The sequence below is a fragment of the Anomaloglossus baeobatrachus genome, chromosome 6 (assembly GCF_048569485.1).
Source record: "Anomaloglossus baeobatrachus isolate aAnoBae1 chromosome 6, aAnoBae1.hap1, whole genome shotgun sequence".
Lineage (NCBI taxonomy): Eukaryota > Metazoa > Chordata > Amphibia > Anura > Aromobatidae > Anomaloglossus > Anomaloglossus baeobatrachus.
Window position 1 is genome coordinate 508,778,042 of NC_134358.1, and position 26,223 is coordinate 508,804,264.

Genomic DNA, 26,223 nt, shown 5'->3' on the forward strand with positions numbered 1-26,223 from the left:
TCACTTCAGGATTCTCATTGACTTTGCTGGCATAAGGATTTGCTTGCAGTATTGTGACAAAACTGCACTAAAAACGCCCTGTGTGCACACAGCCTTATACTACGTGGCTGCGCTGTATTTCTCTTGTGCTGGATTCTACCAGACAGCGGAGATCTAGAGACATAGGTCTTTTATATATACCTGCATGTCTCCTGTAGGTAATTACATGGCACTGACTGCGGCTCTAGTACCTTTACTTTTCCCTTTGTTCTTCAGACAATGAAGAAGAAAAACGGCAACAAGCAGGAGATGGGTAAATACCTGCGATTCATTGTGTCCCGTATGAAGGAGAGGGTAGGTCATACTTCTAGTAAGCTGATTCCCTCAGTGTCATCTCAAGCACATGGTAATTGCATCTTGCAGGAGCGGCCGCCGTTCTCACATACATGTCTTACTCTTCATTCTACATTTTATTTCCTTGCTACTATATTTTCTTTTAGACATTATAGCAGATTGTTACAGCCGAGCTTTGTGTAATGTCTGTGCGATCTTGTTAACATGTATAGAAGACTGATGTCCGGCGATGGGCTGCGATATCCATCAATAATTCTACTAATTGTCCAGTGTTGAATGAAGCCAGAAAGCAGCATAGTAAAAGTACGGTTCCACTTGCGTTTTGCACAGACGAGTGCAATCCGATAAAATATCGGACTGCACTAGCACCAGTGCAAAACTATGGGGCAGTGTCCTTCTGCGATTGATTTCTCATGCTAGATCGGCCTGAGAAATGAATCGCAGCATGCTGCATTTGGCGGCGAGTCTCAGCTCACGCACCCCCATATAAATCTATAGGAGCATGTGAAACATCGCTCTGCACTCGCATGTCATCTGACTGCAGTGCGATGTACGCAGAGACAGGCAGCGGAGGAGATGGGGAGAAAGTGCTCCCTCTTCTCCGCAGCTGTTACCCAATCGCAAGATCACATCACAGTCACATGAGCGTCGGCTGATGCTTGTAGCAGAGGGTCATTAGCATATTGCTTCCGATACTCTTGCATCAGAAGCTTTGCCTACTGGAACCGTAACCTAACGCTCAGTTCCAAACATGGTGCCAAGCTAGAAAAGTCAATCCTTTGATTTCAGAATATCACTTTACCACCATTTTTATTAATTATTCCTTCAGTATGACAGCGTGCAATCAATACCCATCATACTGAAGGAATAATTCATTAAAACCTTCGCCGGCTCCTTGATTTGAGACTCTAGGCACACAGCGTTCAAGCAAGATCAAGAGAGCATGATTATTTTTTTCGAGTCCTACTATAGAGAAATACACTGTGATTTGTGTAATATTAATATCTCTTACACTATTAATTGATCTTCTGACTGGAAAGGCATTAAAGATGATCTGTACTGTCTCCTGACATGTCTCTTATGGAAAATAATTTAATTCACCATAATGAGCATCTTTTCTTCTAACTCTGTGTAGTGCCGTTCCTCTGTTATTCCTAGAAATGGGGGAGGCCCTACACAGCCCGGTACTGTCCAATCAGTGCTGACAACCCCCTCTGGAAAGAATCGATACACCTAGTTAAAAGCTTTCATACATTTCCAGGAGGTGTAACTGAGGAACAGCAGAACTCATAGTACAACCATGTTCACACCTTGAGTGTTGGATCAGTATTTTATCAGTTATTTGCCAGTCAAAACCAAGACTGCGTGAAAAAAAAAAATAGAAGTGGTGCTCATGTTTCTATTAAATTTTATTACTGATTGCTCCACCCCTGATTTTGACTTACAAATATTGAACGTGTCAACGTAGCCTAATACAAATATTTACTACATCAAAAATGTCAGGAATGGTGACACATCCTCGTTAAATTCTATGATTTAAATTGGTTGTCCAGTGTAAATCCACAAGTCTGCAGTCCCGCTGTGTGTGTCCCGCTGTGTGTGTCCCGCTGTGTGTGTCCCGCTGTGTGTGTCCCGCTGTGTGTGTCCCGCTGTGTGTGTCCCGCTGTGTGTGTCCCTCTGTGTGTGTCCCTCTGTGTGTGTCCCTCTGTGTGTGTCCCTCTGTGTGTGTCCCTCTGTGTGTCCCTCTGTGTGTCTCTCTATATGACTGCAGACTTGTGAGTCCTCACATCTCGAGCACTGCGCACTGTGAGGAATCTCCAGTGTAAGACCTGGGAACAGCGGTGACATGGCCACAAGTATGGTACGAGTCTGCACTAACAGAGAGTGACTGCACACTTATGGATTTAGCCCAAACTACCCCTTTAGTACCGCCAAAGACTGAGTGCATGTTCTGTATTTTATACTTGGTACCTCCTAGATTAGTATTGGTCGTAAGAAGGACAGTGTATTCTATAGCACACGGACCTATGTAAGTGAATGAGCCAGTTACATGAAGGACTTTTCACACGAAAAAACATCACACCACTTAAATGCACTAATCTCATAGATTTTGCCTTTCCAGCATCAGATGTGTAGAATAGCACGAAAATCTGCTTCCAAAAGACAATGTGTACGGGCTTAAGAATTTACAGAACTCGGCCTTGAGCTCCATCCACACAGGACTGATCTGCTGCAGATTTTCCACATTGACAAAAAGACTGCATCAAATCATGGGTTCTCGGTGGCGGATTGCAGAAACTTTGCATACTTGCTATAGTTTGTACCCATCGCACAATGCTGCTGTTATGATACACCGCAGATACCGGCAGCTTGTGGACAGACCCTTAGGCCTAAGCCACACGGCGAGAAAATCGGTGCGAGTGGAGTGCGATAAAACATCGCATTCCCCTCGGACCAATTCTAGCCTGTGTGACAGCACACATGAGCGATTATTTTCTCAGCCCTAATCGGACCGAGAAAACAATCGCAGCATGCTGCGATTGTAATCCGAGACTCTTTCTCTCGCACCCATTCAAGTGAATGGGGCGAGAGAAAAATCGCACTGCACTCGCGGTACACCGGTGTACCGTGCGTGCAGAGCGAGAATGTCTATAGCCGGCTACACAGGCGAGAGGGAGAGAAATCCCTCCCTCCCCTCCTGAGTGCCGGCCCGCCCCCCGCAGCTGAGGTCTGCTCGCACGAACGGACCTCAGTTGCAAGGACACAAGCATGAGACTCGGCTCTGCTGTACTGCCAGCACGAGCCGAGTCTCATGCAAGGGGATCGCAGTAGTCCCCGTGTGGCCCTGGCCTTACTCTTCTTTCAACCAGTTCTTGAAAGGAGTTTATCAACACAAAATGACTGTGAAACCAAGTACTGGAAGCACCTTCCCAGATTCCTTTCTCCTCCACCCGCCTACTCTTCTTTGGTTGCTCTGGCTTTATAGAGCCAGAGAAGGATAGGGATAGATGGAAAAGAAGTAGGTGGGAAGATGCACTGAACCGGGTACACCGAGCGTCCGTGCTTGGTTTCAACAGATATTTTCTGTTGACAGACTCCCCGTAAGGCCACGTGCACACTTTGAGTATTTGGGAAGTTTTTTACCTCAGCATTTGTAGCCAAAACCAGGAGTGGGTAATAAATACAGAAGTTGTGCCCATGGTTCTTTTATATTTTTCCTCTGACTGTTCTACCCCTGATTTTGGCTACAAATAATGATGGTAAAAAAACTCACCAAATACTCAATGTGTGCACGTGGCCTTACAGATTCTGAGGTAAAAAAAAACCCTCAACAAATACTCAATGTGTGCATGTGGCCTTAGGCTTTTCATGGCTTTCGTAGGCCTAAGGCAATCGCCACACATTTCCTATTTGGTGAGTTTTTTTACCTCACTATTTGTAAGGCCCCGTGCACATATTGAGTATTTGGTGAGTTTTTTTACCTCAGTATTTGTAGCCAAAAGCAGGAGTGGAACAATCAGAGGAAAAGTATAATAGATACATGGGCACCATGTCTGTATTTATTACCCACTCCTGGTTTTGGCTACAAATACTGAGGTAAAAAACTCACCAAATACTCAACGTGTGCAAGTGGCCTAAGAGCCACAATATTTCCTATGCAAAGAAAAAACATAGATGATTGTCCAAGGAAAACCTCCATGTTTGCCTCATTCTTGTATCTGGAAACTGCCTTCATAATGCCATTGATAATGTCCAATATTTTCTAGAGTTCACCTTTCTTTCCTGTAACAGGACAGTGATGTTTACTGCTGGCCTGATTTCTGTTATCAGCCGGTGTGTTATTCTAGGCTCTTCGCTGTCTGTTATTAATACTCTTTATATGGGCTCCCCAGATATATCACCATCATGGAGCTTAAGCCTCTGACTGTCCAGTACTTTCTGTATGTGTAAAATCAGCTAAAATTAAAATATATATATTTTTTTCCCCCCAGGCTATTGAGCTGAATAAGAAAGGGAAGGACAGTAAACATCCCATGTACAAACGGTTGGTGCACACAGCCATCGATGTCTCCACCATTAATGAGGTATATATACATATCTGCAGAGATTGCACAGCAATCCATATCTGACACCACGTACGCTCTCATTTCTGCCTCCTCAGACAAGACTTTTTAAGTGAAACTATGAGTATTAAAGGGAATGTGTCATCATAAAACAACCTTTTTATTTAAATCAGGTTTTTATGTAAAACGTACAGTACAGACCAAAGGTTTGGAAACACCTTCTCATCTCTAGAACAACTATTAAGAGGAGACTTTGTGCAGCAGGCCTTCATGGTAAAATAGCTGCTAGGAAACCACTGCTAAGGACAGGCAACAAGCAGAAGAGACTTGTTTGGGCTAAAGAACACCAGTCTGATGAGTCCAAATTTGAGATCTTTGGATCCAACCACCGTGTCTTTGTAGAAAAGGTGAACGGATGGACTCTACATGCCTGGTTCCCACCGTGAAGCATGGAGGAGGAGGAGGTGTGATGGTGTGGGGGTGCTTTGCTGCTGACACTGTCGGGAATTTATTCAAAATTGAAGGCATGCAGAACCAGCATGGCTACCACAGCATCTTGCAGCGGCATGCTATTCCATCCGGTTTGCATTTAGTTGGACCATCATTTTTTTTCAACAAGACAATAACCCCAAACACACCTCCAGGCTGTGTAAGGGCTATTTGACTAAGAAGGAGAGTGATGGGGTGCTACGCCAGATGAGCTGGTCTCCACAGTCACCAGACATGAACCCAATCGAGATGGTTTGGGGTGAGCTGGACCACAGAGTGAAGGCAAAAGGGCCAACAAGTGCTAAGCATCTCTGGGAACTCCTTCAAGACTGTTGGAAGACAATTTCCGGTGACTACCTCTTGAAGCTCATCAAGAGAATGCCAAGAGTGTGCAAAGTAGTAATGAAAACAAAAGGTGGCTACTTTGAAGAACCTAGAATATAAGACATGTTTTCAGTTGTTTCACACTTTTTTAAGTGTTTCATTCCACAAGTTTTAATTCATAATTTTGATTCCTTCAATGGGAATCTACAATTTTTAGAGTCATGAAAATAAAGAAAACACTTTGAATGAGGAGGTGTGCCCAAACGTTTGGTCTGTACTGTATTTTAAGTTTCAAATACTTTTTAAAGCACCATTCAAGCGGTTTTATTTTTTTGGGGGGGCTTGGGTGGTTTAGCTATGGAGTGGCACTTTAAATCTATGCCCATGGTGCAATCTTGTGACTGTAACTTCTGACTGGCCAAATGACAGAAGTGACGTCACAAGCTCCAACTGTTTCTCTTTGAGAGCCAGAACAAGGCTCTCGTACAGATGTATTGGGTAGTGACCCCCTGCATACTCCAGGCAGCAATGGAGCTGTCGGCAGGTCACAAAACGCCGAAGACCAACCAAGCCAAAGACCAACCAAACCAAAAACCTGCTGACAGATTCCCTTTAAGTTTAAGTTCCTTGTCTCCTGTCTACTACTCGCCTTCCAGTAGTTTCATTTTCTATCACCGCTGGAAGGTGAGTAGTAGATAGGGGGCAGGTAACTTAAATTTAAAGGGAATCTGTCAACAGGTTTTTGCTAAGAGATCCAGAATCCAAAGATGTATCACTTAGATTAATGGGTACAAGAGCTCTGACACAGTCAGAATGTTTATATTTTGCCATGTAGCAGAGCTTAGAGAGCTGCCCCCTCCCACACCAGGCTCTCTATGCAGATTGTACATTGACAGTGAGGTGTCAATCTAAGGAGGGGGCGTGCCGGACTGCCGTGCACGTGACCTTGCAGTCCGAGCAATGATAAGGGTCCTGCTACTTAAAAAATATATCAAATAAACAACAGATCGGACCTTAACAAGACAGGCATCCCTGAATTATCTGTGTTAAGCCTTGCAGCACGCTGGCTTCAGATTATGTAGCAAAAAACCTGTTGATAGATTCACTTTACATCACAACTCCAGTTGTGGAATAGAAAAAAAAACAAAAAAAAAACACTTTGGAGTGGTGCTCTACCAAACAAAAAAAAAAACAAAACAACTAAATCTTGAAATTTTTACACTGGTTACTTTCTAATATTAGATTCACATTTCCTGTTCTGTACAGAAGACTTTTCAGCAGTCTCTTTTTATTATTACAGGCAGGATTAAAAAAAAAAAAAAAAGAAAAGTCATCTAAAGAAAACATGCAAATGATCAGTTGGGCCCTTTGCGTGCACCTGAACCCGAACTACTGTTTTATTATTTTTAGGATTAGTGTAAGGCCTAGAGCTTGGACTGCCAGCAATCATTTACACATGCTTTGTTATTTGAATTGTTGCTTCAATTCCTCTAAATAAATATACGAAAACTGACAAAATATTCAGCATTTTATATTTGCAAAAATAATAATGTTACAAAGTACTGAAACTTTTATGCATTAATTATATGGAGCAGGAAAAGGAAAACTTTGATATCATAGAAACAAGAGCTAATAAAAATATTCATTGTCCGATTTGAATTAAGGAGGTTGAATTTATTAAGAAATGTTTTCACTTCATTACTGAACCTGACATTATTTGAAAATATGTAGAACCGTCTTATTTAAAGCCGAGGCTAGATTTGCAAGTGCCTTGCTCGAGCTGCGACTTCAGATTTCAGCATGCTGCAATTTTATTTGTCTTTGAGTTGAGACAGGATCTGATAGAAATAAGCCACCGTATAAATCAGAGGCGTACACGGGCACAGTAGGGTCCCATTATGGCTCTGTGTAATATGGAGCCATAATGTGGCCTAAGAATGTGAAAAGTCTCCCATTATGTCTTCACATAAGGCCTCTTTCACATGTCCTTGTCTCCGGTACGTGTTTGATCCTTTTCCTCACGTACCGGAGACATGGGCACACGTAGACCCATTAAAATCAATGGGTCTGTGCTCACGTGCGAGTTCTGCCATGGACTGTGTGTATGTGTGGAGCATACGTGTGTCCGTGTGCTCCACACGTCAACATCAGTTTTTCTCCAGCATCGCGGGTGTCACACGGAACGCAAACGGACCACACGGAGGTGTTCTGTGTGACACGCGCCGAAGACAACACGTGTTTGAGAAAATAAAAAAACATCTTTACTCACCTTCTGCAGCCCTCCTGTCTCTGCCGCTGCTGTCACTTGCTTCCGACCGTCGTCATTATGCTCATTGAATACTCACTTCACTGCGACCGGAAACTGCAGCAGCAGCGGGGAGTCGGCAGGACCAGAGACCTAAGATTAGCACCACGGACAGCGACGCCAGGGACAGTGAGCAGAAAGTTTCCATTCTCCGTGTGTTATCACGGAGAACACGTAGGCATAAACACGGCTCACGGAGGGCAAAACGCACCTCTGACACGTCATGAAAAACATGCGTGGTTTTTCACGGACATGTGAAAGAGGCCTAAGAGACAGTGTAAGTCCTCCCAATGTCAGAGTATTCCTCGCACCCTCTTATATACGCGACCAGTGTACACTCGTCTTATTGCACTTTTCCTTGCAGCCCTTTTCTTAATGAAGTTCATACATTACAGGACTCCGTCCAACACTTCTAGGGCCGGCTTATCTTCCTGGGATTGATGATTACATGGAGGTTTGCTTCCGTTTCCTTTTAACCACCTCACTGAGGGATTCCATAATATCATTTTTCTCTTTTTACAGTACAAGGAAATTACTTCAGCTTTCCCCCTGCAAATCTTTAACCTGTTTTATTTCTTTTTACAGAAAGTAACTGAAGGAAAGTACAAGAGTTACGAAGAGTTCAAAGCCGACGCTCAGCTCCTTCTGCACAACACTATCATTTTCTATGGAGGTGATGCCCTTTATTTGTTTTCCTACCCAGAACGGATATCTAATTTTAAAAGCAATTTAGGGTGACACTGAAAAAAATATTCGGCCACCGCAGCCCCTCTATAAGACGCGGTAACGTCTCATGTTATATGAGCGGTTTTACACCAAGAAATCCTCAGCAGGTCCCTTATTACTTAAACCACGTCCCCTCCACACTGTCAGTGCAGATTGATGTACTGTAGATTTAATGGGTTGTCCACAGTTAGAAATATATTGCATGATTTCTTTCAGAAACGGCGCCACACCTGCCTGCAGGTTGTATATGGTATTGCAGGTTGTATATGGTATTGCAGGTTGTATATGATATTGCAGCTTTTCTTCATTGAAGTGCAAAGGACTGAGCTGCAGTACCATTTACAGCCTGTAGGGGTGGTGCCAGCTTTGAAAGCAGATATATTTTTAAAATCCTGCCAACTTGTGTACAAACAGCCCAGCAGGGACCGAATTGTAGTCTCAGGGGGTCCTGCTATTGCAATGCTAAAGCCAAACGGCCAAACAGCATGATATTCTGCCAATGCCACCACCATCGTTCCAGGACACGCTAGGCCCAGAGCTAAACATTGCAATCGTCCTATGACCTTGAGCCACAGCCACGGCTTGTTGATGACTTCCTCTAACATTACATTTGATGCTTTCATCTTATTTGTGATAAATCAGGAAAACTCCAGGGCTTGAGGGAGGCAGTTCTTCGTTTTTGTAACGTAATGCTGCAGACATGATCTTGGTATATGGCATCGGATAACACCCTCTGTTATAATTATTACAGATGACAGTGAGCAGGCCGACGTGGCGAAAGTTCTGTACAAGGACACTTGTCATGAGGTAAGCTGAGCTGTGCCCGGGTTATTTGGGAGAAGAAGATGCACAGGTGGCAACAGAAATGTAATACATTAAGGCTATGCATCCACTTACAATAAGCCACAGAGGTGATGAGAAGTGACCCCCTATATCCTATAATCAGAGGTTAGACACATGCAGTAAACGAAAATGGCAGCTAGGGAGGTTTTTTAACAATGTTTGTCAGGCTGTGTTCAGACCTGCTTTTGCACATTCCCTTTTGTCTATTACGTTTTTAGGAACGGACAACGGAATTAAAGTCAAATACAAATTGATACGTAGTGATTATTCTGCGTTCCACTTTGGATCTGTTATGTGTCCGTTTCTAACAAACAATAAAAAATTAAACGGACTCATAACTGTAAACCCATGCGGACCCCAAAATGATCAAAGGGGTCTCTCTGCTTCCTTTTGTATCAGTTATGCAACAGATCTGTTTTTTCATTAATCAAAATTTTATTGAAAATTATAGAAGTATAAAATAACAGTAGAACAAACACAACCATATATCCTTCAATATTAAAAGCCAGACATATGTTACATTTTATATAAACATAAGAATCTTATTGCTAAACAATAAAAGAAAATGAGAAGAGAAGAAAGGAGAGAAAGAAGGGAATTTTGTTTACTTACCGTAAATTCCTTTTCTTCTAGCTCCAATTGGGAGACCCAGACAATTGGGTGTATAGCTATTGCCTCTGGAGGCCACACAAAGTATTACACTTAAAAGTGTAAGGCCCCTCCCCTTCTGGCTATACACCCCCAGTGGGATCACTGGCTCACCAGTTTTAGTGCCAAAGCAAGAAGGAGGAAAGCCAATAACTGGTTTAAAGACCAATTCAATCCGAGGAAACATCGGAGAACTGAACCATACCACATGAACAACATGTGTACCCGAAAAAACAGAAAAACCCCGAGAAAACAGGGCGGGTGCTGGGTCTCCCAATTGGAGCTAGAAGAAAAGGAATTTACGGTAAGTAAACAAAATTCCCTTCTTCTTTGTCGCTCCATTGGGAGACCCAGACAATTGGGATGTCCAAAAGCAATCCCTGGGTGGGTAAAAGAATACCTCATGATAGGGCCGTCAAACGGCCCTCTCCTACAGGTGGCCAACCGCCGCCTGAATGACTTATCTACCTAGGCTGGCGTCTGCCGAAGCGTAGGTATGCATCTGATAATGCTTGGTAAAAGTAAGTAGACTCGACCAGGTGGGTGCCTGACACACCTGCTGAGCCGTAGCCTGGTGCCGTAATGCCCAGGATGCACCCACGGCTCTGGTAGAATGGGCCTTCGGCCTTGAGAGAACCAGAAGCCCAGTAGAACTGTAGGTTTCAAGAATTGGTTCCTCGAGCCCCCGAGCAAGGGTGGATCTGGAAGCTTGCGACTGATTACGCCGACCAGCGACAAGGACAAAGAGTGCATCCGGGTGGCGCAGGAGCGCCATGCGGGAAGTAGAACCTGAGTGCTCTCACCAGAACCAACAGATGCAAATCTTTCTGAAATTGATGGACTGGACGAGGACACAAAGAAGGTGAGGTGATATCCTGATTGATATGAAAATGGGATACCACCTTAGGGAGAAATTCCGGAACCGGACGCAGAACTACCCTGTCCTGGGGAAGGACCAGGAAGGGAGTTTGTATGAGAGCGTTGCTAGCTCGGAAACTCTCCTAAGAGACGAGACCGTTACTAGAAGGCCACTTCCCGTGAAAAACGGGAAGGGAGACATCCTTCAAAGGCTCGAAAGGCGGCATCTGGAGAGCAATTAGAACCTTGTTCAGATCTCAGGGCTCTAACGGCCGCTTGTACGGAGTGCTGAGAAGACAAACTCCCCGTAGGAACGTGCGTACCTGAGGAAGTCGTCGTTTCTGAAAAAATACAGATAGCGCTGAGACTTGTCCCTAAGGGAACTGAGCGACAACCCATTTTCCTACCTAGATTGCAGGAAGGAAGGAAACATAGACGATGCAACCGGCCAGGGAGAAACACCCTGCGCCGAGCACCGAGATAAGAACATCTTCCACGTCCTGTGGTCAATCTTGGCGGACGTTGTATGCTAGCCTGTCTCATGGTGGCAACCACGTCCTGAGGTAATCCTGACGACACTAGGTTCCAGGACTCAATGCCACACCATCCGGTTGAGGGCCGTAGAATTCAAATGGAAGAATGGCCCTTGAGACAGCCAGTCTGATTGGTCTGGTAGTGCCCCCGGTTAGCCTACCGTGAGGCACCACAGAACCGAGTACCACAACATCCTCGACCAATTTGTAGCGACGAGGATGGCGCGGCCGCAGTCGGTCTTGATCTAGCGCAGTACTCTGGGCAACAATGCCAGAGGTGGCACCTAAGGTAGCTGGAACTGCGACCAATGCTGAACTAAGGCGTTTGCCGCCAGAGCTCGATGATTGTGAAACCGTGCCATGAAGCTGGCACATTGTTGTTGTGCCGTGACGCCATTAGATCGACGTCCGGCCTCTGTCAGCGGCGCCAGATCTCCTGAAACCCGTCCGGGTGAGGAGACCATACTCTTTCGGCCACACCTCAGCGACTTAGGAAGTCAGCTTCCTAGTTTCCACACTTGGGATGTGAATTGTGGATATGGTGGATGCCGTGTCTTCCACCCACATCAGAACCTGCCGGACTTCCTGGAAGGCTTGCCGGTTGCGCGTTCTTCCTTGGTGGTTGATGTATGCCACCGCTGTGGAGCTGTCCGACTGAAGTCGGATATGCTTGCTTTCCAGCCGCTGTTGGAAGGATTGTAGGGCAAGATACACTGCTCTGTGTTCAAGAACATTGATCTGAAGAGTGGACTCTTGCTGAGTCCACGTACCCTGAGCGCTGTAGTGGAGAAAAACTGCTCCCCACCCTGATAGACTCGCGTCTGTCGTAACTATCGCCCAGGACGGGGATAGGAAGGACCTTCTTTTTGACCAAGAGGTGAGAAGAAGCCACCACCGTAGAGATTCCTTGGCCGCCTGAGAAAGAACGACGACTCTGTTGAGGGACGTCGACTCCTCGTCCCATTGGCGGAGAATGTCCCATTGTAGTGGACGCAGTAAAACTGCGCGAAAGGAACTGCCTCCATTGCTACCATCTTACGTAGGAAGTGCATGAGGCGTCTCAATGTGTGCGACTGGTTCTTAAAGAAGAGCTTGCAGCCCGTAGTGAATGCTGTTTGTCTAGCGGCAGCTTCACTATCGCTGAGAGAGTAAGAAACTCTATGCCTAGATATGTTATCGATAGGGTCGGGGTCGGATCTGACTTTAAAAAGTTGATGATCCACCCAAAACTCTAGAGAGTCTCCAGCGCAACGTTCGGGCAGTGTTGGCATGTTTCCTAAGAGAGTGCCTTGACAAGTAGATCGTCTAAATACGGGACCACAGAGTGACCCTGAGAGTGCAGGACTGTGACTACTGCTGCCCTGACCTTGGCGAAGACCAGTTGGACTGTCGCTAGCCGGAAGGTAGAGCTACGAACAGAGGGTGTTCGTCTCCTATAACGAAGCGTAGAAACGCTAGTGCTCTGGATCAATCGGCACGTGTGGATAAGCATCCTTGATGCCTAATGATGCTAGGAAATATCCTTGGGACCTTGAGGCGATGACATGGCGGAGGGATTCCATCCGGAACCGCCTGGTGTCCACGAGCTTGCTGAGCATTTTTAGATCCAGAACGGGACGGAACGGCCCGTTGTTATAGGTACCGCAAAGAATTTGGGGTAAAAACCGTGACCTTGTTCCTGAAGAGGAACGGGGGTCATCACTCTTTCTGCCTATAGAGTGCACCCTGTTTGCAGAAGAGCAGCGGCCCGGCCGGGAGGTGGAGAAATTCTGAAGAATCGAGTTGGAGGACGAAAAGTGAGCTCTATCCTGTACCCGTGAGACAGAATGTCTCACACTCAATGGTCATTGACCTATGGCAGCTAAATATCGCCAAGGCGGGAGAGCCTGCTACCGACCGAGGCCGCAAGTCATGAGGAAGCCGCCTTGGAAGCGGGTTTTCAGACTGTCGCTTTTTTGGGCGAGACTGAGCCCGCTAAGAATCTTAGCTCCTCTGATCCTTTTGAGTCCACATTGGACGAGGAAAAATGGGACCTGCCCGAGCCTCGAAAAGGCCGAAAACCCCGACTGCCTCTTGCTCTGTTGGGGTTTGTTGTGTCCGGGCTGAGGAAAGGATGAATCCTTACCCCTGGACTGTTTAATGGTTACATCCAACGCTCACCAAACAGTCGGTCAGCAGAAAAAGGCAACTGGATCTAGCTACAAGCCTGGAGATTGGAGGATGCCGCTCGGGACATTGGGTCCAGTCCTTGACCAAGTCAGGGGACAGGGATAACGTGTATCCTAAGCCGTTTGGAGAAGCGCATATCTGGATAAGCGTGGTGTTCCTGGACTGCCTCTCTGAAGGCAGAGTGGTCCAGAAAAATACGTGAAGCTGACTCCTCCACTGGAGGAGCTGTGAGAAATAACCCACATTCTATAGATGGACGCTATAAGATTATTTACTATGGCGTCACAATCAGGTGTATCCAGATTGAGAGCGGTCTCAGGATCAGAATCCTGAGCCGCCACTTCCGCCTCATTACACAGCGAGTCCTTCTGTTAGGACCCTGATGAAACCGAGGCCGCTCATAGCGAGCCCACTTAGGCTGTCTGGGACTGACGTCCGTGCAGAGCCGTGACTCTGGGATGCGTGTGACATTCCCGGAGCTGTTAGTTATTCACACTGAGGGGGGCCATGGATCAATGATTCAACAGTGCCCATATGTGAGAGACATGTCCGGACTGCTAGGCTTCTAGTATCATAGCCATAGTCTCAGAAAAACTGTCAGTAAATACTGCAGACACCGTCCTCATCCCCTGGCCATTAGTGCATACAATGGGAGTCTATGTACCTGCCGGCCGTATAGCCGTACATGCTGTACCAGCTGTATAGAAAAACATGTGGTTCTGCACCTTTGTTTTACACAGAGAATATGCTGATAACTCCTCCGCATAATCCAGGAGGGTATATACAACGTGCGACCAAACAGTGCAATGTATATAGTACAAGCATATCTATAAGTGCACTTCTGCACTAGTGGGGTTAGCACCACAGGTGCTGCTTAACGCCTGTTACAGCGATTGTGTGACTATCAGAATGCCAGGGTCTTCCACACTTGTCTCTGTATCGTACAGAAACTGACACTAATGGCTGCCGGTGTCCTTGTAGAGAAGGAAGCCGTGGGCGTGCCTGAGAAAGTGCGGGAATCCGGATTCACAGTGCACACAGTGAGAGGGGTGGAGTATGCAAAACATACTCCAGCTCTCAGCTCTGCTCTATGCAGCGTCACGCCCCTACCCTGACTGTCAGGGCTGTGGGCGGTAACGAAGGGAGACTAGGCCCAGAAGCCGGGGACTCGAGTTAACAGCGCGGCCGCCGTAAAAGCGCGGGCCGCGCTGAAGTCCCCGGCGCACCACAAGTGCCAGCCGCGCCGCAGTTCCAGCGGCCGGCGCGACCGATTCATAGAAGTGGCCAGCGTCCCGCCCCTCTCCTGACTGGCAGGTCTGGGGGCGGGAACGAACGGAAGCAGGCCGCAAAAGCCGGGGACTCTAGTTATCAGCGCGGCCGCCGTAAAAGCGCGGGCCGCGCTGAAGTCCCCGGCGCACCACAAGTGCCAGCCGCGCCGCTGCCAGCGGCCGGCGCGACCGATTCCTGGAAGTGGCCAGCGTCCCGCCCCTCTCCTGACTGGCAGGTCTGGGGGCGGGAACGAACGGAAGCAGGCCGCAAAAGCCGGGGACTCTAGTTATCAGCGCGGCCGCCGTAAAAGCGCAGGCCGCGCTGAAGTCCCCGGCGCACTACAAGTGCCAGCCGCGCCGCAGTCCCAGCGGCCGGCGCGACCAATTCCCATAAGTGAGCCTGCTTCAGCAAAGCTGAATGAGGCCATGGCACAGGCGCCGCAGCGCTGATGTCCCCCGGCGCACTACAACACCCAGCATGCTGCGGTGTGAGCGCCAAATGCACGGGGACACAGAGTACCTTGAGGAAGCAGGGCCATGTCCCTGATGTACTCCGCTCCATCCAGCATCTTCTCCAGGGGCTGTAGATGGAGCACGGTCTCAGTGCCTGGAGACCGGTAAATCCCACTTCACCCAGAGCCCTGTAAAAAGGGATGGGGAAGGAATCAGCATGTGGGCTCCTGCCGCCGTACCCGCAATGGGTACCTCAACCTTACAAACACCTCCGACATACAGTGGGGTGAGAAGGGAGCATGCTGGGGACACTATATGTGTCCTCTTTTCTTCCATCCGACATAGTCAGCAGCTGCTGCTGACTAAAAAGTGGAGCTATGCGTGGATGTGTTGCCTCCTTCGCACAAAGCACAAAACTGGTGAGCCAGTGATCCCACTGGGGGTGTATAGCCAGAAGGGGAGGGGCCTTACACTTTTAAGTGTAATACTTTGTGTGGCCTCCAGAGGCAATAGCTATACACCCAATTGTCTGGGTCTCCCAATGGAGCGACAAAGAAAAAAAAAGAGAAATGAAAATGCAAAGCCAAACTACTAAAGTGAGAAGAATAGAAAAAGAGATAAAAAGGAGGAGAGGGGGGGCAAGAGGAGAGGGAAGGGGATCTTAAACAGATCTGTTTTTTAACATTAATTCTATTTCTCCTTTCCAAAAACCGAAACAAACAAAATGTACAAAAGTGTGAACGTAGCTATACATTCTATAAAACAATCAAGTCTGGCCTCCTACTGATTACAGGGGTATATAGGGGGATACAACCCATCAGGCCTGCGGCCTTCCTTATTGATTTTGGGACATTGTGGCTTGGAACTAAGAAATGCCATTTCCAGACCTAGGTTTGCTGGCGATTCGTCCTGTCACTCTAAACCAGGGTTGCACAATATCTTTTGGTGCAAGGGCCATATTGCCATACTGAGAAAGTCCCAAAGGCCGCAAAGAGATATTTACATGAACACATCACCAGAACCAAGTTTTGAGTATTTGAAAAGGATTTGGAGATTTTCTGCTCAAAAAATTCATGAAAAAAACATTCTAATCTTCATTAAGTTTTTGAAGCAGAAACCCACCAAATCCTCAGCCTATTATCACAACTATTACATTTTGAGGATTTTTCAGTTTTTACATATTCATGAAGCGTGTTATGGATTGCTACATTTATACAGGATCAGAACCACTGTCAGTACATGAATGCAGCGGCAAAACCACTGTCAGTAAATGAATGCAGTGCCTGAACCACCATCAGTACATGAAAGCAGTGTCGGAACCACAGTCAGTATCTGACTGCAATAACAAGCTTAATACAGTGATCAATTATATTGTCAGGTCAGCTCCATAATACTGTCAATCCATGGCACTCACCAATCTAATGCTAATCCGGAAAAGTCCATGCACATACTGCGATGGGATATCAAACAGCTCAGAAAACCTTGATCATCTCACACCATGTGGCACTTTCTCAAAGCAGATGGGTGAGCGCCGTGGATTATTTCTTTATCGTTCCTTTGGGAGACCCAGACCATGGGTGTTTAGCTTCTGCCTCCGGAGGACACACAAAGTACTACACTTAAAAGTGTAGCTCCTCCCTCTGAGCTTATACACCCCCTGGTAGCCAGTCCTAGCCAGTTTTTTGCTTTGTGTCAGGAGGCATACATCCACACATGCATTCTCATCTGATTTGTTTGACTTTTGGAAAGAGTTTGAAGAAAAGCGGAGAATGTCTGGACTCCCGGCATGTCCCTTCTCACCCCACTGTGTCGGCGGTGTTGTTAAGGTTGATTTACAAGGCTGCAGCCTTACATGCCGTGCTCCTTCACCATCCCTTCTGGGCTCTGGCTTGAAGTGGGAGCCAGCACGGTCTCCATGCCTGGCAGGAGTCCGGTCTCCATCCACAGCCCCTTGAGGATTCTGTTGGACTGGAGCACTCATCCCCAGGGACATGGCCCTGCGTCTCAACAGCTAAGTACCTGAGACGTTTATGTTGGGGGTCCCGGTTCTTTATTGTAAGGGGAGAGTATGCTGTATGTGATTGTTTTAACTTTTCTTTGTCGCTCCATTGGGAGACCCAGACAATTGGGTGTATAGCTTCTGCCTCCGGAGGCCACACAAAGTATTACACTTAAAAGTGTAAAGCCCCTCCCCTTCTGCCTATACACCCCCCATGCATCACGGGCTCCTCAGTTTTCATGCTTTGTGCGAAGGAGGCTGACATCCACGCATAGCTCCACATCTTAGTCAGCAGCAGCTGCTGACTAGGTCGGATGGAAGAAAAGAGGGCCCATAACAGGGCCCCCAGCATGCTCCCTTCTCACCCCACTTTGTCGGCGGTGTTGTTAAGGTTGAGGTACCCATTGCGGGTACACAGGCAGGAGCCACATGCTGTTTTCCTTCCCCATCCCTCTCAGGGCTCTGGGTGAAGTGGGATCCTTAACGGTCTCCAGGCACAGGGGACCGTGCTCCCTCCGCAGCCCCTGGGGATTCTGCTGGACTGGAGCTGAGTATCGTCAGGGACAAGGCCCTGCAACTGTGAGGTACTCTGTGTCCCCGTGGGGACCGCGTATGGATCGCTTGTGCCACACACACTGCAGCACTGCTGAGTGTGTTAGTGCGCCGGGGACTACCGCACCGGCCGTGCTTATTTGCCGGCCGCGCTTATAACTTTAGTCCCCGGCTTTTGCGGCCTAGTTTCGCTTATTCCCGCCCACGGGCCTGCCAGTCAGGGGAAGGGCGGGACGCTGCACAGGACGGCAGTGCTGAGGGCTGGAGCATACCTAGTATCCTCCTCCCCCCTCACTCAGCACAGTGGGGCACTAGATTCCCGCACTTTTCAAGGGCACGCCCACGGCCCCCTCCTCTCCACAGAACGCCGGCAGCCATTCCTGTCAGCACTTCAGACCGGAGAGGACAACAGGGAGGCTCAGGCAGGGAATCTGATGATCACACAACCGCTTTGAGCGGTCGGTAACAGCACCTGTGGTGCTGGCCCCACTGAGTGCTGAAGTGTATATATATATATATATATGCTATACATTACACTGTATGGTCGCACTGTTGATTTTGTCCTCCTGGATTGTAACAGGCTTACTTTGCAACCTGTACCTCATGGGCAGCTATCCTACCGGCAGGTTCCACTGACCCGCATTGTGTGCAATGCTCGGCCCCTGTGGCTCTTACTCAGCCGGAGCCCCTGCCACTGGTGGCCCAGGTAGAACCACCTGCTACCATTGTCCAGGTGACAGGGACGGAGTTTACAGTATTTGCTGACAAACTGTCTGAGAGTATGGGCAGATGGTCTGCTAAGATACTAGAAGCCTTACAGTCCAGACTGGTGATTCAGGCCCCGGGCACTGTTCAATCAGCCCAAGGCACCCCTCAATTGGAGCAGCAAAATGCTCCTGGGGTGACCCACAGGTCCCAGGGTGAGGTCCCTGACACGGACCGCAGTCCCAGGCCGCCTAAGCGGGCTCGCTGGGAAATTCACTCGACTTCATCACACTGCTCAGGGTCTCACCTAGATACACCTGAAGGTGACGCCAGAGTGAATGATCTTATAGCGTCCATCAATCAGGTATTGGATATTTCTCCCCCAGCTCCTACAATGGAGGGCTTCTCAGGAGAAATTCCGTTTCAGGTGTCCCAAGCGTTCTTTGAGTACGTTTCTGGATCACTCTGACTTCAGACACGCAGTCCAGAAACACCGGGCTTATCCAGATAAGCGTTGTTCCAAGCGCCTTAAGGATACACGTTATCCCTTCCCCCCTGACGTTGTCAAGGGATGGGTTCAGTGTCCTAAGGTGGATCCTCCAATCTCCAGACTGGCGGCTAGATCCATAGTTGCAGTGGAAGATGGGGCTTCACTCAAAGATGCCACTGACAGACAGATGGAGCTATGGTTGAAATCCATCTATGAAGCTATCGGCACGTCTTTTGCTCCAGCATTCGCAGCCGTATGGGCACTCCAAGCTATCTCAGCTTGTCATGCGCAGATTAATACGGTCACACGTTCATCTGCTCCGCAAGTGATGCCCTTAACCACTCAGGCGTCGGCGTTTTGCGTCCTACGCCATTAATGCTGTCCTGGACTCTGCGAGCCGTACGGCGGTAGCATCCGCCAATTCGGTGGTAGTCCGCAGGGCCATGTAGCTACGTGAATGGAAGGCAGACTCTGCTTCCAAAAAGTTCTTAACCTGTTTGCCATTTTCTGGCGGCCGCCTGTTTGGCGAGAAATTGGATGAAATCATTAAACAATCCAAGGGAAAGGACTCATCCTTACCCCAGGCCAAACCAAACAGACCTCAACCACGAAAGGTACAATCGAGGTTTCGGTCCTTTCGGAACGCGGGCAGCTCTCAATTCTCCTCGTCCAAAGGGCCTCAGAAGGATCAGAGGAACTCCGATCATGGTGGTCTAAGGCACGCCCTAAAAAGACCGCCGGAGGAACCGCTCCCAAAGCGGCCTCCTCATGACTTTCGGTCTCCTCACACCGCATCCTCGGTCGATGGCAGGCTCGCCCGCTTTTGCGACACCTGGCTGCCACAAGTAAAAGACCGATGGGTGAGAGACATTCTATCTCACGGTTACAGGATAGAGTTCAGCTCTCGTCCTCCGACTCGATTCTTCAGAACATCTCCGCCCCCCGAGAGAGCCGATGCTCTTCTGCAGGCGGTGTGCACGCTGAAGGCGGAAGGAGTGGTGATCCCTGTTCCGCTTCAGCAGCAGGGTCACGGTTTTTACTGCAACTTGTTCGTGGTGCCGAAAAACGACGGATCCTCACGTCCTGTTCTGGACCTCAAACTGCTCAACAAACATGTAAAAACCAGGCGGTTCCGGATGGAATCGCTCCGCTCCGTCATCGCCTCAATGTCCCAAGGAGATCTAGCATCAATCGACATCAAAGATGCTTATCTCCACGTACCGATTGCACCAGAGCATCAGCGCTTCCTGCGTTTCGCCATAGGCGACGAACACCTTCAGTTCGTGGCACTGCCTTTCGGCCTGGCGACAGCCCCACGGGTCTTCACCAAGGTCATGGCAACAGTGGTAGTCCTACACTCTCAAGGACACTCGGTGATCCCTTACTTAGACGATCTGCTTGTGAAGGCACCCTCTCAAGTGGCATGCCAACACAGCCTGAACATTGCTCTGGAGACTCTCCAGAGCTTCGGGTGGATCATCAATTTCCAAAGTCAAATCTGACACCGGCCCAATCTCTGACATATCTTGGCATGGAGTTTCATACCCTCTCAGCGATAGTGAAACTTCCGCTGGACAAACAGCGTTCACTACAGACAGGGGTGCACTCTCTCCTTCAAGGCCAGTCACACCCCCTGAGGCGCCTCATGCACTTCCTAGGGAAGATGGTAACAGCAATGGAGGCAGTCCCTCTTGCGCAGTTTCATCTGCGTCCTCTTCAATGGGACATTCTCCGCAAATGGGACAGGAAGGCGACGTCCCTCGACAGGAACGTCTCCCTTTCGCGGGCAGCCAAGGCTTCCCTTCAGTGGTGGCTTCTCCCCACTTCTCTGTCGAAGGGGAAATCCTTCCTACCCCCATCCTGGGCGGTGGTCACGACGGAAGCCTGTCAGGGTGGGGAGCGGTTTTTCTCCACCACAGGGCTCAGGGTACTTGGACTCAGACAGAGTCCTCCCTTCAGATCAATGTTCTGGAGATAAGGGCAGTGTATCTTGCCCTAAAGGCGTTCCAGCCGTGGCTGGAAGGCAAGCAGATCCGAATTCCGTCGGACAACTCAACTGCGGTGGCATACATCAACCATCAAGGCGGCACACGCAGTCGGCAAGCCTTGGAAGTCCGGCGGATTCTGCTGTGGGTGGAAGCCACAGCCTCCACCATATCCGCAGTTCACATCCCGGGCGTAGAAAACTGGGAAGCAGACTTTCTCAGTCGTCAAGGCATGGACGCAGGGGAATGGTCCCTTCACCCGGACGTGTTTCAGGAGATCTGTTGCCGCTGGGGGATGCCGGACGTCGACCTAATGGCGTCCCGGCACAACAACAAGGTCCCGACATTTATGGCGCGGTCTCAAGATCACAGAGCTCTGGCGGCAGACGCCTTAGTTCAGGATTGGTCGCAGTTTCAACTCCCTTATGTGTTTCCTCCTCTGGCACTGTTGCCCAGAGTGTTACGCAAGATCACTCCAGACTGGCCGAGGAGGTCGTGGTACCCGGATCTGTGGCATCTCACGGTGGGCCAACCGTGGGCACTGCCAGACCGACCAGACTTGCTGTCTCAAGGGCCGTTTTCCATCTGAATTCTGCGGCCCTCAACCTGACTGTGTGGCCATTGAGTCCTGGATCCTAGCGTCATCAGGGTTATCTCAAGAGGTCATTGCCACTATGAGACAGGCTAGGAAACCAACGTCCGCCAAGATCTACCACAGGTCGTGGACGATATTCCTATCTTGGTGCTCTGCTCAGGGTTTTTCTCCCTGGCCATTTGCCTTACCCACTTTTCTGTCATTCCTTCATTCCGGACTGGAAAAGGGTTTGTCGCTCGGCTCTCTTAAGGGACAGATTTCAGCGCTCTCTGTATTTTTTCAGAAGCGCCTAGCCAGACTTCCACAGGTACGCACGTTCCTGCAGGGGGTTTGTCATATAGTCCCTCCTTACAAGCGCCCGTTAGAACCCTGGGATCTGAACAGGGTGCTGATGGCTCTTCAGAAATCACCGTTCGAGCCAATGAAGGATATTTCTCTTTCACGCCTTTCGCAGAAAGTGGGTTTCCTAGTAGCAGTCACTTCACTTCGGAGAGTGTCCGAGCTGGCAGCGCTGTCATACAAAGCTCCTTTCCTGGGGTTTCACCAGGACAAGGTGGTTCTGCGTCCGGTTCCGGAATTTCTCCCTAAGGTGGTATCCCCCTTTCATCTCAATCAGGATATCTCCTTACCCTATTTTTGTCCTCATCCAGTTCACCAAGGTGAAATGGATTTGCACTTGTTAGATCTGGTGAGAGCACTCAGACTATACATTTCTCGTACGGCGCCACTGCGCCGCTCAGGTGCACTCTTTGTCCTTGTCGCTGGACAGCGTAAAGGGACACAGGCTTCCAAATCAACCCTGGCTCGGTGGATCAAGGAACCAATTATCGAAGCTTTCCGATCGTCGGGGCTTCCGGTTCCCTCAGGGCTGAAGGCCCATTCTACTAGGGCCGTGGGTGCGTCCTGGGCTTTGCGGCACCAGGCTACGGCTCAGCAGGTGTGTCAGGCGGCTACCTGGTCGAGCCTGCACACTTTCACGAAACACTATCAGGTGCATACCTATGCTTCGGCAGATGCCAGCCTAGGTAGGCGAGTCCTTCAGGCGGCGGTTGCCCACCTGTAGGTAGGGGCCGTTTTACGGCTCTATTACGAGGTATTATTTTACCCACCCAGGGACTGCTTTTGGACGTCCCAATTGTCTGGGTCTCCCAATGGAGCGACAAAGAAGAAGGGAATTTTGTTTACTTACCATAAATTCCTTTTCTTCTAGCTCCAATTGGGAGACCCAGCACCCGCCCCTGTTCCCTTCGGGCTGTTGTTCTTTGGGTACACATGTTGTTCATGTTGAATGGTTTCAGTTCTCCGAAATTCCTTCGGATTGAATTTACTTTAAACCAATTTATAACTCTCCCTCCTTCTTGCTTTTGCACCAAAACTGAGGAGCCCGTGATGCACGGGGGGTGTATAGGCAGAAGGGGAGGGGCTTTACACTTTTAAGTGTAATACTTTGTGTGGCCTCCGGAGGCAGAAGCTATACACCCAATTGTCTGGGTCTCCCAATTGGAGCTAGAAGAAAAGGAATTTACGGTAAGTAAACAAAATTCCCTTCTTCCGGCGGGTTCTCTAGCTTTTGCCTGAGAACCGCACCGATGGTGCCTGCTTGTCGGCCTCGCCGCTTAGATTTAGGCCCCGGCTTCGCCGGAGGCCTAGTTTCATTTTCCTGCCCTCGCATGTCACTCATGCAGAGGGACAGGTTCGGCTCCTCCCGGCGGCCGTTCTACACAGGGGAGGGACACTCCCCACTGCTGGGGCGTCCCTCCTTCCCTGCAGGTCTCTATAGCCCTCCAGTTCCCGCTCTTTTTTATAGGAACGCCCTCTTCTCAGGCAGAGTTCACTCTGCTCTGGGACATCCTGCATTCTGCATCTCTGCTGAGCTGCTGCGACTGGGGGACCGGGCTTCGGGATCTGGAGGGCACACAACACCGCGCTCAGCGGTCTGGTAAGCCACAGCCGGTCTCCGGTTGTGAACCTCTGTATATTCTCCCTGGGGTTCATTCTCTGCAAAGCCCCCACTCCAGCAGCATGTCTCACACAAGGAGCAAGGCTCCAAAGCTTGATTCTGCATGCACTGCATGTAAGCTCCTGCTGCCTGAGCCGAGCACCTATCCACATTGTGATGTCTGCTCTAACTTGGCGGTGCCACAGCCTGGAGTCTCACCCCCAGTGGTCTCTCAGGCTGCTGCTGCACCTGTGATTGAACCCCCGGCCTGGGTAGAGTCCTTTTCTAGGTCCATATCCCAGTCATTTGCTGAGTCCATGGGGCTTTTGTCCAGGACTTTGATGAATATGCATCAGCCCCCCTCACAGGGTGCCTCTAATACTCTTGACAGAGGACTCCTAGCCTCTGACCTCCGTCCATCGGAGCTCACGGAGGATTCATCATCTGATCCCAGACCCCGTCCTTCTAAGAGAAGGCGCAGGGTTTCCTCCCCCTCCCCATCCCACGGCTCTGTCTCAAGAGCTGACTCTCAAGATGAGGAGGATGCCCTCACTGGGGGCTCGGAGGCTATGTATCCCTTCGATTTCTCTGAGGGTGACTCAGATCTTAGTGATTTGATTGCTTCTATTAATTCTGTGCTGGATCTCAATCCGCCAGTGTCAGAGGAGCAACTCTCTTTGGCAGAAAAACATCAGTTTACCTCGCCTAAGAGAGTGAAGAGTGTGTTCTTTAACCACTCCAGTTTTCAGACCGCTGTGACCAAACCCAGGGCCTGCCCTGACAAACGCTTTCCAAAGCGTGGTTCTGATGACCGGTTTCCATTTCCACCTGAGGTGGTCAAGGAGTGGTCTCACTCCCCAAAGGTAGACCCTCCGGTGTCTAGGCTATCAGCCCGGACCGTTGTGTCGGTGGCTGACGGCACCTCACTTAAGGATTCCACTCACCGTCAGATTGACCTTCTGGCCAAATCTGTGTATGAAGCTGCGGGGGCCGCGTTTTCCCATACTTTTGCAGCAGTGTGGGCTCTCAAAGCCATCTCTGCTTCTCCAGAGGAGATGCATTCCCTCACCAAGGAATCTATGCCTGAGATGGTTACCTTAAAGGGAACCTGTCAGCAGAAATTTCCCCTAAAACCTAAAAGATTCCCCCTCAGCAGCTCCTGGGCTGCATTCTAGAAAGGTCCCTGTTATTATTGTGCCCCCTTTCTTTTTTTAAATCAGATCGTTTTTATTAAACATTGGTACAAAACAGAGAAATAATCATTGCATATTGTGCCCCCTTTCTGACCAAAATACAGAGTTTATAAAGTGGTACCTTTTTGGATTTGGATTCTGTAAATGTGACACGGGGGCGGGCTGCCTGGCGTCCGTTATTCTGCCTCCTGCCGCTTTAGGCCGTCCCCCATCACTCCTTTCCATAGCTGTGGACGCCGCCCAGTGCTCCACAGGTCCCCGCGCATGCCCAGTGCTCATCTCTCGTGGATGAGCACTGTGCCCAGTGTCACCGCTGGTGACGTGCGCGTAGGCTTTAGATTATGGGCGGTGCTGTGATGTTTATTACCAAGCAACCGCCCATAATCGCGGGACCGCGCTTTCCCCCTCGGCGTCCTTCGTTCTGCGCAAGCGCGGTGCTGCTGACCCCACGTCACCTGTTTCCCATCTTGCCCTGAGGCAGGAAATAGATGGGAAGGAGGTGACGTGGGGTCAGCAGCACCGCGCTTGCGCAGAACGAAGGACGCCGAGGGGCTAAGCGTGGTCCCGCGATTATGGGCGGTTGCTTGGTAATAAACATCACAGCACCGCCCATAATCTAAAGCCTGCGCGCACGTCACCAGCGGTGACACTGGGCACAGTGCTCATCCACGAGAGATGAGCACTGGGCATGCGCGGGGACCTGTGGAGCACTGGGCGGCGTCCACAGCTATGGAAAGGAGTGATGGGGGACGGCCTAAAGCGGCAGGAGGCAGAATAACGGACGCCAGGCAGCCCGCCCCTGTGTCACATTTACAGAATCCAAATCCAAAAAGGTACCACTTTATAAACTCTGTATTTTGGTCAGAAAGGGGGCACAATAATAACAGGGACCTTTCCAGAATGCAGCCCAGGAGCTGCAGAGGGGGAATCTTTTAGGTTTTAGGGGAAATTTCTGCTGACAGGTTCCCTTTAACTGCTCAGGCTTCAGCTTTTTCATCCTATGCCATGTCTGCCATGCTAGAGGCTGCTCACCGCACTGCGGTGGCTTCAGCTAATTCTCTTGTTATCCGCAGGATTTTGTGGCTTCGAGAGTGGAAGGCAGATGCTTCTTCCAAGAAGTTTCTTGCTGGGCTCCCTTTTGCTGGTTCACGGCTGTTTGGTGAACAGCTGGATGAAATCATTAAAGAAGCTACTGGCGGGAAGAGTACTTCCATGCCACAAACCAAGACCAGGAAACCCGCCCAGGGTAGGAATCAATCGAGGTTTCGTTCCTTTCGTTCCTCCAACTGGTCATCCTCTAAGCCTTCCGCCTCGTCCGCTAACTCAGCCAAGGATCAGAAATCCAACTGGCGCCCAAAAGCGCGTCTGCAGAAGCCCGCAGGAGGTTCTGCCACTAAGGCAGCTTCCTCATGACTCTCGGCCCGCTCCAGCCACGTCCTTAGTCGGTGGCAGGCTCTCCCACTTTGGCGACGCTTGGTTAAAGCAAGTCTCCGATCAGTGGGTGAGAGACATCATATCTCACGGCTACAGGATAGAATTCTCTTCCAGCCCTCCAAACAGATTTTTTCTCTCAACTCCCCCCTGCTCTAAGGCCGCCGCCTTCTCGCAGGCCGTGGCGTCCTTGCAGGCAAACGGAGTGATTGTCCCAGTTCCCGCTCAGGAACGGTTCAGAGGTTTTTACTCAAATCTCTTCCTAGTTCCAAAAAAGGACGGTACCCTCCGGCCCATCCTGGATCTCAAGCTTCTCAACAA

The 26,223-nt window shown here is 49.4% G+C and overlaps 1 protein-coding gene across 2 annotated transcripts in view; it reads left to right on the top strand.

Moving 5' to 3' along the window:
* Positions 1-26,223, top strand: part of ZMYND11 (zinc finger MYND-type containing 11) — a 127,378-nt gene that overhangs the window by 51,510 nt on the left and 49,645 nt on the right. For both annotated transcript variants that reach the window (XM_075315459.1, XM_075315458.1), the window contains exons 6-9: positions 256-333; positions 4,326-4,418; positions 8,101-8,188; positions 8,993-9,048. In XM_075315459.1, coding sequence (XP_075171574.1) covers positions 256-333; positions 4,326-4,418; positions 8,101-8,188; positions 8,993-9,048 — 315 coding nt within the window. The remainder of the gene's footprint in view (positions 1-255; positions 334-4,325; positions 4,419-8,100; positions 8,189-8,992; positions 9,049-26,223) is intronic.